We start from the raw sequence: 12,511 nt of genomic DNA, 5'->3' as shown, positions 1-12,511 counted from the left end.
AATCCACTCCCAAGTTATGCCAGTAGGTTCTGCAGGTCCAAAGCAATTTTCAGGCTTTCAGTTTTCCATAGAATGAATTAATTGTGAATCTTCCCTGACCAGAAGTTTATTCCTCTGCAGAGTTTCTGATTCTAAAGTCAGATTTAAAATGTGAAGGAGAAGGAAGCAGCAACTTGGACTTGATTAAAGACGATCATGATCATTTTTCTCCGATGGCCTTAAGCCAGCTAGATATTCATATACCAATTTAGAATTAATTCAGTAACATTTCTGGCAACTCTATACTGTTGCCAATTGGCATAAATTGCTCCTAAATCAGATCTTTCGATACCAGCCTTACATGCTCAGAATTTTTACTAAATTATATTTGCTCCTTGTTCGTTATTTATTTTCTCCTTCGGCACCTTCCATTTTATATGTGGGTTGGTGGTGTTCTCTTCTGGCAAGATCTCCTCCAACCTTGTTTCCCCCACAAGTGAGCTTCCTCAGCCACCCCTGCTAGCTTCTGCTCAGGCTGATTTCCTTTGAGCCTTCCCCATGGAGTTCTAGACACCGGTGTCAATACAGAGCTCTGGGTTCTCATCCCCAGAGCACCTGTGCAAGAGTCAGAAAAGTGCTTTACAAATTCACTGTGCATCAACCTTCCAGATTCTCTGGAGATTCGTCTGGTAGGATTTCAGCTTGTCTGGGCTGTATTAAAAGAATTTAAACTCCTGGAGGACAATTCTTGAGGAATGACATCCAAGATGTCCTCCGGCATCCCCCACACATGCATGCACCAGCATACAAATACAAATATGAGCACATATGTACCACACACATACATGCATGCACCTGCCCAGACATATAAATGCACATGTATACCAAAAATAGAAAACCACCCTACTTACACACAGGAATTTAGGTTTCTGCGGCCATCTCTGGTGAGAATAGCCACACTGGTGGCTATCCTAGAAGACACATCCTAGAAGCAGTAATCTAAGACTGAAAATGAGACACAGGGAGAAAAGTAGGAACAATGGGAAGGGAGTCCTGGGTTGACAGTCGCCTGGATAAGTGTCTTGAGTTGTGCTACAAACTGGACTTAGATAATCCTGGCAGCCTCTTTGAGTGTCAATTTTCCCATATGTAAAATGTTATCACTGATATACTTTTATCTGACCTATTTTAGCTGCAGAATCAGTTTTTCATTCTTTATCCAGAAGCCTAGCACACAAAAACCTAAAAATATTGTTGATCTGGATGGGGGGGTACCTTTCCTCTCCACCCTAGAGCCTCTACACACTACCACTTGCCCACGCTTCCCTCTAGGGTTCTGAAATCCGTGGTTTTCACAGAGCCCACTCGGCAAATCTTACTGTGAGATCTCTAAATCATCAAATCTCTCTAAGTCATTAAAGATCCCTTTTCAGTTTATGCTTTCTGGAATGGTATCACTCTGGAATCTCTCTCCCCTTAAAGCCTCCACTGCTTGTGTCATTGCTGCTGCTGCTGCTGCTGCTGCTGCTGCTTAAATCACAGAGGTACAAATCACATTCAAAAGTAAACATTCCCATAGCTATATTCCCATAGCAGCCATCATAGTCAGTTTTATGCCACGTTCATAGTCTTAAAAAGAAACCAACCATACATCAATAGCCAGTATTCTACCTGTATTCCCAGTTCTAGATCATCTTCAATCCACATTCCGCAGATGTGCCTGTTTTTGGTTTTGGCTTTTTATATAAATAAAAACCAAGCAATACGTGGGTTGTAGGTGTCTGACTTCTACTTAGCATATGTTTTCAAGATCCATGCACTGTTCTTTCTATTTGTGGTTGAATAATATTCCAGGACATATACTTTTGCCTAATTTTTAGCTGGGTTATTTGGTAGATAGATAGATAGATAGATAGATAGATAGATAGATAGATAGGGAGAGAGGGAGAGAGAGAGATATCTTTTCTAGGCATATATGTACATATATTTGCCTCTCTTCCATTCTGATTCAATTTGTTTTAATATATACATCTTCTGTGATATCATAGTATCCATCCGAGCAAGAATAAAAAGAAAACAAAGTGTTTTTTCTTTTAAGGTTGGAGTCCAATTTGTGAATTTTCTCTCAGAGCTTTTGAGTATACATCATGTCTGAGATTCACAAGAATGACCCCCTCCTCAGTAAAAGAGAGTGGATATCATAGGTCTGACCTCTGCAGTCATAGGAGGTCCAAGATCTTCTCTCCAGGTTGATTTGCTACTGCTCTGTTAAGGTTCACACTTCTTGAACAGGTAGCTAAACAAGCCATGTCACTCTGAGCTCAGTGCTAGAGTTCTGAGGATAATTGTGAGAATGGGAAAGGTTGTTTAAACTCTGTTAAGAATCTCATCAAAGCTATGGATCCATTTCCCAGAAAAGTATTTATATACAGTATCCCCATGCAATTTCAGGGAACCTATAGAGTTTCTTAGTCCAAACCATAAATCCTTGTTAAAGACAAGTGATACAGTATAATAATAAGCCCACCCTTATCACAATGACTCTGACTCTCATGGTCACCATGAATTATTTCTTAGCTAAACTAAAATGATCTTGGCTTAATGTTGGAGTCTAGTTTTCTAAAAGAACAAATTGTCCAGGGATTAAATCACTAGATCCTATGACCCTTCATCTTATCTCTCAAATTGTGTGCTCTTGAGCAAGCCAGTTACCATCGTTTGTTGAGTAATACATAGGATCCAGCATGCAATGTATAGCTAGTTAAAACTATTCAGGCTTTTGACAGTGGAGATCCAGTTCCCAGACTTCTAGATGTAATATTAAAGAGTTGTAACACTTAGCAACTAAACACTGGAATGTCTTTATTCTAGGCATAGAGTTTAAAAGCAGAAAAGACTGCATATTTTTTCTAACTCAGCACTTAGATGAAAATAATAACTGAAGTTTGTACATATTTTCCCAAGAAATAATACACATATGCCCAAGATTAAAGACCCATCTACCACTGTATTCTAATTGTTTGTTCTTTACCTAAGGATATTTGCTCCCATACAGTAAGACCTATCAGGATTTTCTTCTACATATAATGGGCCAGTGGCACCTAAGTAACCAGTGTATAGGAAGTGAAGCCTCCTAGTTTAGCCAAAAATGGTCAGGATGAAACCAGCTGTAATTGTATTGCATCTCCATGGCCTGGCATGTCAACTGTGACCTGAAGTGGTCCATATTATACAAAATGGTGAGGCTTATCTTTAAAATAAAATGGGAACCTGAGTAAATATGACTGACAACATTCTAGAACTGAGATAAAAATACTTGGAAACCATTTGACTTTCATTCTCATGTGCTGTGTGCTCTGGAATACCAACCATTAAGCCTGTATTACAGATCTAGTTTCTAATTCGAGCTACCACCTGGATTCCGTCTCCCTCAACCTGTTTTGGACTAGGCACTAGTGAGCGGATACAGTCTCCAGTTTTACAATCACTTCCTGAGTTTCCTCACTGGGATAAAGTCTCATCTAAAGGCAGCTGTTGAGACATTTGTTCACCATACTTTTCCATCTTAAATATTTATTTTTTCATTAAAATTTGTGAAGTACCAATAGAGAGGAAATTGTGTATTAAATAGTTTCTCACTTGGCCTAGTGTGTTTTCATCTCGTTTCCAAGGTCAGATGGTCTTAACAGAAAGATAACGTACACACAATCTGTTCCATGACAAGGCAAAATGTGCAGCGCAGGAAGTCAAGTGGGATGCTTCTCCCGTAGCAGGCCTGGATTCACAGTCACTTAGCCCATCAGATGCAAAAGCCAACTCCCACTCTTCTCATGCCACTGAAAACCCGTGTTTCTCTTAGTTATTCCTGCCGTGACTTCAGGGTATATGGGTCAAGTGAAGCCAAGGAGGCCACAGAGAGAATAGAAAGATGCAAAATCTGCTAGGTGGCAAGTAGAATGGGATAAAGAGGCAATTTACAAAGGCCTTCATAACAACAGCTAGCAGGGAAGATGGGAACTAGAAAGTTCCTATGCACATGTGCCCACATATTAGGAAGCTTTCCGTCTACCCAGAAGAAAAAAAAACTGCCCAGAAAGAGAACAGAGTAATAGAGGAGGGTCAGAAAAGCAAGTTAGTCAAATAAATCACCTACAGCAGGAAAATCTGGCAAAAGGAGGATGGATTTTGTCATTACCTAAATAGCAATGAGGAACTCTTTGATATCTAGCACTCAGCAACATGATTTACACAGTTAGTATCAAGGCATGATTACTGTGCAGTATATAGAGCTGAGATGTGTTTAGAGAAATGTATACATGCTAATGGACTTTAATGAGAGTCCTGAGGGAAATAGTAATATGGCCATGTTGTAATTCCCTCTTTTTTTTGGGGGGGGGGGGGGGTGTCAAATTCTTATTCAATAGCCCAGGCTATCCTCAGACTCATAAAAACTCTCTTGCAAAAAAAGTATGTATTTTCAGTATTGCTGTAGACAAGTATCTACATAAGACGGTTCAACTGATTGTTGTTTTATATCAAACAACTTTTATAATATTCATCTTACTGTTACAATATTTTATAAATTTTAAAGAATATGACAGAATAAAAAAAATTTAAAGAAAAAACTTTCTTGCCTTAACCTTCTCCACACCAAATGTTAGGATTATAGGCATGAGCCACCAGGCCAGTTCTACATAGCTTCTACATTGTGAATTCATATATATTTATGTGTTACATCAATGCTTGGGTAGGTCTATGTTATTCCTATATCCAGAATATAATTCTAGTTCCACTGCAATGACAGGAAAGCAAAGGGACAGAGATACCATGCTCAAGTTAACCCTAAAGAAGAAAGGCAGAATAACTATAACAAAACACTTCATTTTAGGGGAGAGGATGGCTCAGTCCAGATAGTGGTTGTTGTGCAAGCTTAAGAACCTAAATTCAATCCCCATTACCCACATAAAAAGCTGTGTGTGTGTGTGTGTGTGTGTGTGTGTGTGTGTGTGTGTATGTCTGTGTCTGTGTATGTGAGTGTGTGTGACTGTATGTGTTATATGTGTATGTTGTGGTGTATGTGGTGTGTGTGTGTGTGTGTGTGTGTGTGTGTGTGTTTGTAATCCCAGCACTAGGGAGGCACTGATAGGAGGCTACCCTCACCTTCTTAGCAAATCAAGACGGATGAGAGACCTGGTGGACAGCTCCTGAGAAATGACACCCAAGTAGTCCTCTGGCCTCTACAAACAAACATTTATGAGGGTACACACACACACACACACACACACACACACACACACACACACACACACACACACCATGCTTTATTTTATAAGCATGTGAAGATATTATACCAGGGAGATCATAATATTCATGCACAGCAAAAGGGAGAGATAGTGGGACTACATAGTAATCAACACATGAAGGCATATTATGCCTCAACAAGCCACAGGGTCTCCACATTATGTCCAAATGGAAGGACAGGTTCCCCTTAAGAGATAGATTATCCTATTGACTCCTTAGACACAGGACACAGGCTTAACCCTGTCTTCATATACAGAGAACAACCCCTTCTGTTTTTACCATCTCCGTCAAGGTTTTTAAGAGAAAATGTTTAATCTCATTGGTGTTCTTTGCTTGGTTAGAAGCCCCTTGTGTAGTATTTCATCTTGTGCTAACTTTCATATAGCAGCTCTTCTGGATAAGCATAATATCCTAGTTACTTTAATAAATGTGACTCAATTACAGCAATCCAAAGAAAGTCTAGTGAAACAAGTCAGTCATGTGACAACAGAAAGTAGGGATATGATTCTGGGTCCTATTTCAATAGCTAAAAATGAATTTGGAACCCTGTCAATATTCCCATATTCTTTTGATTTAAAATTCTTCCTTGTGACTCTAGTAGAGAATTCTGTGAATTCTTTTTTTTTTTTTTAAATTAAGCTTTGGTTTGTGCTATTTACAAGTACACCTTCTTGGACGTAGCAGTGCGGCCAACAAGGGTTCTGATTCGTCAGGACAAAACACCATGGGCCATGTGCTTTGTTTTCCTCCAGTTAACTGGAAGGGGGGGAGCATAACTCGGTGATGGTGTCCTCTCCTTCTCTACCCTTTGCAGCTTCTTGAAGCACTTGAACACATGATGATGCTTGCATTGTAATTACAGTTGGCAAAACTGTTTTCACATCTAGACCCTTACTAGATCTTCAAAGTCGATCTGATGTGCTCAGGGCCAGAAAGGGGCTTGGGCCCTTAGTTCTTAAGGAACATAAATAAAACAAACAACAGGCCAGAAAATGGCTTGTCGTTAAGTTTCCTTCTTCTTTATTGTCATATTCTTATGACCCATTATAGATACATTGGGTGTCTTCCTGTGTGAAGATATAGAGAAATACATAAAATAGTCAAGTTGAGGTGCTTAATGTACCTGCTTTAAACACTCACAGAGAAAGAGAGGGGGGAAGGGAGAAAGAAAGAGAGAGGGGGGAGAGAGAGAGGGGGGAGAGAGAGAGAAAGAGAGAGAGAAAGGGAGAGGGAGAGAAAGAGAGAGGGAGAGGGAGAGAGAGAGGGGGAAAGAGAGAGAGAGCCATTCAACTACGTCCCTCCTGGTTATTTTGAGACACAAAGCTAAAGACATAGTCACCAAGACTTCCTAGCCCCTTCTGGAGATCAGCAGTCTATATTAGTCCCCTGCTCCCTCCAGGTTCAGGTCATAGTTGTTACCTGTAGTGGGTTTACAGATAAGGCAACTGAGCTCACTATGTAGGCAGTGTGGCTTCTGGCCCTTGTACTAGGACATGATCTAGGTCTTCCAAGTCTTAAACGATGTCTCATTGCTTGCTCCTGCCCAGTCACTCTGCTTGCCAGCAAGCAGTTTTGCAGCACATTCCTCCTGTCTTATTTCTGTATGTCTTCACAGCCTTGTAATGCTTTATTTAATTTTCATCTTTCTGTGTGTCCTTTTGTCCTGATTTTTATTTGCACTGTTCCTTTTTCTTTTTTGTTCCTAATTAATCCTCCTCCTGAAAGTTTGCTAAAGAGTGGGTAAGTGCATTTTTCTTTCCAAATAACAATGTTTTTGTATTGTTGTTTTTGTGTTACGGAAATACAAAATAATTCAAATGGATACTAAAATGTTCTAATAAATGTCAAGGAGCTGGCATATAATAACTTGTGTTGAAATTGCTTTTCCTTCTCCCCTGGCATTTACAGCAGATTTTTGTTTGTGTGGGGGTGTGTTTTTACATTACTATTTAAATTTAATCGACAGCGCCAGTTTGAAAAATTGGAAAAACTTAGCTTCAGTCTAAGCAGAAGGTCTAACCTAGGTCTGCTTATTGATGAACAGAATAAAAGGGAGGGGGGAAAGTGTGGCTTGTCACGATGGTTCAGAAACAGACACTACTTGACCTCTGGGTCAAGACTATAGCTAAAACTGATGGGTTCTGAGGCATATACCAAAAATAAAAAATAAAATAAACTAAAGTAAAATAAAATACCTAGCAGGTTTTTATAAAATTGGTGTCTTAGTCATAGTTCCCTTCGGAGGGATCCCACCGTTTAAACTGCACCCTCCCCCCCCGACAGATCCCCAGAAATACTGTTCCCTTCCCAGTGTACTGGATTACTATTGAATCAAGATTAGTAAAATCCATTTCAACACACTGCTAGGCCATTAAGCCAGCCATGTGTGCTAGGGTGTGTTTGTGTGTGTGTGTGTGTGTGTTTGTGTGTGTTTGTGTGTGTGTGTACATCAAAGGCTATCTAAAGCCTTAGATAAGAAACAATGAGCCTGCTGATTTTTTAAGTGCTTCAGGTCTCTCTATCAAAGGGAAGTCAGACTCTTACAGCTGCTTCTAGGACTATGGAAACAAACTGGATCTGCAGGCCAGGCTTTATTTATAGAATCTGATCTAAAATCCAGGGACTCAATGCCGCACTGTCAACTCCCTGACATGCTAACATGTGTCTTTCTGTCTTCTTTAGCATCAATACCATTCAAAAATAGATGAACTAATTGAAGAAACCGTTAAAGAAATGATCACACTCTTGGTGGCAAAGGTAACCTTCAGCTTCAGGTGAAAGGGGGCATTGACAATGTTGCTTTGTTGTGTCTGCATTTCCATTAAAATGTAACACGTTAAAAAGTTGCGCTGGATACCTCACATCTCCCAAGAAACAAGACTGTACATCACCCAGCCCCAGCTTGCAAGGATTTTCCGATGTTCGTGAGCCGTGTGAAGATCAATTGATGAAGCGGCATATGTTAACTTAATAAGAATGTGTCCCCAAACGCCGCGCTAGGTTATGCGGGAAATGTTTGTTTTGTTTCTCAGCACTGACAAAGTTAGATTTTAAAATACATAAAATGAAGCGGTAATAAGGAATTCTGCCATCCCGAAAACCCCTTTCCCTCTAGTTTCACATGCAGTGAGAGTCATAATAACACAGAAAAGTCAGATAAAGCTATTTCAGTCACCCTCATGAATTATAGAATTTTAACTAAGTAATGCTGAATGGGAAGACATTTATATTTGCCAGTGCTAAACTTCTGTTTCCCCAAAATTACTGATAAAATACAAATAAAAATAGATTGGATTAAATGTAGTGCTAATATGTAATGTAAAGACTGCTTTGCGCAGTTTGGGATTTCAAAAAGTGCATTTAATATTATCGCATGCTATATGCAACTCAATAATATTTTGTCACTTTGCACTTCTGTAACACTCCGTATTTGCAATCACATAATAATGAAGAGAAAGCCGGATAAGTCAAATATTGCCGTACAACAGCAGTCTTTTCCTTCCTCCAAGTGAGAGTTTAAAAGATGGAATGCAGAAACGAACAGGGGGCGGAGTCCTAGCCTCTAGGTGGCTGGGACATGCTGTTCTTTCTTGTAAACAATTACAATTTAAAATAATAATTTTTCCTTTTTGCTGTTTTGCTAGTTTGTAACTATCTTGGAAGGCGTACTGGCAAAGTTATCCCGATATGATGAGGGGACTTTGTTTTCTTCGTTTCTGTCATTCACGGTGAGTAGAGACCACCCTGCTCTCCTGGTTGTTGTTCTGGTTCAGTTGTTGTTCTGCTTGGGTGAGAGGTAACATGTGCTTTTACTTGGCGGTGGCAGTGTGTGTTAATTACATTCAAGCACTAATGTAACACGTTACCAGTAGAGAAGAGGTAGGGCATTCGTTGCCTAATGGCCAGTATGCTGTCCAGTTCCACAGCACTTCAACTGCCTTGGCTATGACAGGAAATGTAGTGTAGGTCACCATTTTTACCAGTAAATACTTTTAGGAATTGCATATGGTGACCTTCGGGTCAGCTATAACTGCAAATACCTTTCTTATGGCCTTTACTCTATTAGTTATGGTTTTCTTAACTGAATTAGTTGTAGACAGTTCAAGTCTAGGAAACTTCATAGAAAAAGGAGTCTCCATCTCCAAGTGAGTATGCTTGGTACACCGCCTCAGGCTGTGGGAGTTGAAGTAAGGGGCATCAATAGACTAGAGGTTCTTGCAGCCAGCGTGCCACCTTAGGAAAAGGAGTTCTCTCATTCTGCCTGCCTGAGCTCAGGAGCTGTTTGCGTTTATAGCCTCCTGAGCTGCTGACATGTCCTTTCCAAATTCTTGGAAGCTCTGGTTCAGTGCTAAAACTTGTGTAAGGCCAAGGCCAAAGGTAAAATAAAAGGAGAAGCAGGAGGCAGCAGATTTCTGTGGATAGGTGATCAGAGGAGAGAGCCATTCATCCAGCTTCCCTCCCAGTTCCTGACAAGTAGGTATGGTAAAGGTGTTATGGGTTCTAGGTTGTTCTAACAGCACAAGAACAGCACTCAGCCTAGGAGTCTTTGTCTGTAGTAATCTCCTAACTGAGCACCAAATGCCACACAAGGCCCAGAACATCATCATGGGTACAAATTCTTATCTATGGAATCCCTGAGAACTGAATTCAAATCCTGCCACAATACTGGCCAGCCGTGTGAGCCTGAGTAGGTCTCTGAGCCCAAGTTTCCTCCTGTAAGGGTATGAGAGATGGATAATGTCTCCCACAACGCCATAGTATGAGATGAAAGCCTCATGCTCTGAGCTTGTAGTCAGACTCAATTAAATTGCATCTTTTTCGAGTAATGAATATGATTATGATAAGATACAATCATACATGCATACATCTTTCCAGGCATGTCCTAAAAAGGAATGAATTTATGAACAAATATACCCTATTTTGGCTTTTCCTCGGCCATAGTTTCCTCTTCTTGGGAATTAGGGCAATGTTAACTGATAACATTTCAAGCCATTGCTAGATAGCATTCATCTTCAGCACACCCAGCTTGTTTTGATGTTTAACTCGGACTTTCCCAAATATAAAGATAAATTTAATCCAGAAGTATGATGACCTTCATACCTGCTGTTCACTGTCAAAGTGAATTGATTGGGAAGGGAACAATGCAGAGACATTGTATCCAATTTCACTCTGAGAAACTATCTGTAATGTGTCATATCTACAAAGAAACCTTCCTAGCCCACTCCTTTGACAAAGAAAGTATCCGAGACCCAGAGAGGGGGAGTCATTTGTCTGAGGTGACACAGCAGTATGTAGAGTGGAGATAAGAAGCCAACTCCCCGCCAGTCTCCCACTGCTGAGTGGCCTCTGGAGAGAGTGGGATTCCGCTGGCAAATGCCTGATGCTGGAAGGCAGATGGGCTTGTGAGTGGGCAAGATTCACAGAGATGGATCCAGGGCACATGAGTTGGAGACAGACAAGGGCTCACTCCTCGCTCCACTACAGCAGAGATGACAAGGAAGTGGGTGGGATAAAGTGAAATATCTCTGCAAACCTCTCCTAGTGCCCAGGGACTCTTGCTTTGAGACTTCATTTTGAGCCAGTATTTTCACAGCAGTGTACTTGAATCCATGACCCCAAGAAGGCCCTTCTGCTGTTTATAGTTTCCACTTTTGTTCCCACCAAGACCCACCTCTGGGATGAACTCTCTAAAAGATTTGTTAGCAACTGGCCCAGTAGCAGCCAGATGAAGAATTTGGGATCCCAGGAATTCCCTGAGAGAGTGAGAAACCCAGACCAAAGTGTCCTATGATGACTTCCCAGCTCCGTTTCCCATCTTTCTTATCGAGCCTACGACATTTTACAGCCTAGAGGCATGCCCAGCAGTGACACCGCCATACAGAGCATTCCAGCTCTGTTGCTGGGCCTGGAACTTCCCTCCTTATGATACTCCCTCCCACACACTTGGCCACCTCATGGCCACAAGCACCCACTTCTCATTTGCAGCCTATGATCTCATTGCCTGCCAGAATTCCAGTATTAGAGATGGGAACTGAACTTAGAGGTAGTGAGAATCTCTCCACACATGGATTCTGAGTTCCTGTCCAAATTGCAGAGGCCCTCTGAAGGATGCTGGCAGCCTGGTGATGTTGACGTCCCAGGAACAGAATAGAGGTGAAAGGGAATAGAGGTGAAAGGATGGGGGCTGTGGTGAGGGGTAGAGTAAACAAGCTAGGTGAGAACAAGTACAGGAACCGGCTGAGTGTGTTCCAGGCCCCGGACAGAGGTGTGCTGCCTGTACAGAGTCTGGCGTGCTTTCCTTTAACTCTGCTCCTATTTTCTGAATCCATTCTTTGTGCACTTACCACATCCCCACCTCAGCAGGGCTGCCAAAGATGAGCCATGTGCTCAGCCCCCCAGAAAGCTGACGCGAATCGACAAATATGCCACCCTGTCCCCCCTCTTTCTCCTGCTGAGCGCCTCCTTTGCTGGGTGGGCTTGATTTTGTGGTCCAAGCCAGACATTTTGGAAAACGTCTGCAGTGGCGCAGAGCAGGCAGGAATATTTATTTCTCATCTCCATCTGCATTGCTTCCTCTCTTGGAGAGGAGCTGGGGGAGGAGGGCGGATGAGATGTGGCTTCCTCGTGCCAGCCCAAGAGGCGCCCAAGCGCACCCTCCTCGCCTCCCTCAGGGGCCTCAGCAGCAGTAGCAGCCTGGGACTGAGGGAGGCAGGCGTCTCTCGAACTTTTCAAAGATCAGCCCAGTTGGAAGATATAGTTAGCAACCATCCACCCATTTTCCTTGCCTGCAAGATGTGCTTTTATGGCGGATGACTATTTGGAAAGGACTCTGCCTTGTGGGTAGCCTCATGCTGTTCTTTTAGGAAGCCCAATGGCAGGGCAAGCAAGTGCCCGGGTCCCTCTTCCATAGCATTTAAACATGTCACTCACCCTTGTCCAGGGTTTGGCAAGACTGCTGCTCCTGAAATTAATTCATTTTCCCAGTCAGTCACCCCAAATCCCTTATAAAGCACCTCTATGTCAGGTGTTGTGACAGGTGCCAGGGTCAAGAAGTGCTCCAAAGGATGCTCTCTGCCCTTTTGGAGCTTACATTTATCCAAGGAGCCAGACAATCAGAAAGGAAAAGAATGAATGAGCAAGTGGAAGGAAACATTGCCTGGGACATAAGCTGGAGAAAAGGAAAGGGTTGGGGAGATATTATTTAAACCAGGACAATCTCTCAAGATCCTTC

General features: G+C 41.8%; 1 protein-coding gene across 29 annotated transcripts in view; it reads left to right on the top strand.

The window, feature by feature from the left end:
- The window catches only part of Cadps (calcium dependent secretion activator), a 470,401-nt gene that overhangs the window by 391,025 nt on the left and 66,865 nt on the right, over positions 1 to 12,511 (top strand). For all 29 annotated transcript variants that reach the window (XM_031345056.1, XM_031344954.1, XM_031345138.1 and 26 more), the window contains 2 exons: positions 7,963 to 8,037; positions 8,925 to 9,008. In XM_031345056.1, the coding sequence (XP_031200916.1) occupies positions 7,963 to 8,037; positions 8,925 to 9,008 (159 nt within the window). The remainder of the gene's footprint in view (positions 1 to 7,962; positions 8,038 to 8,924; positions 9,009 to 12,511) is intronic.

This window comes from Mastomys coucha, unplaced genomic scaffold, assembly GCF_008632895.1.
Source record: "Mastomys coucha isolate ucsf_1 unplaced genomic scaffold, UCSF_Mcou_1 pScaffold10, whole genome shotgun sequence".
NCBI classification, from domain to species: Eukaryota; Metazoa; Chordata; class Mammalia; order Rodentia; family Muridae; genus Mastomys; species Mastomys coucha.
Note: the sequence above shows the minus strand (reverse complement) of the source record. Positions and strands in the feature narration are given on the sequence as shown.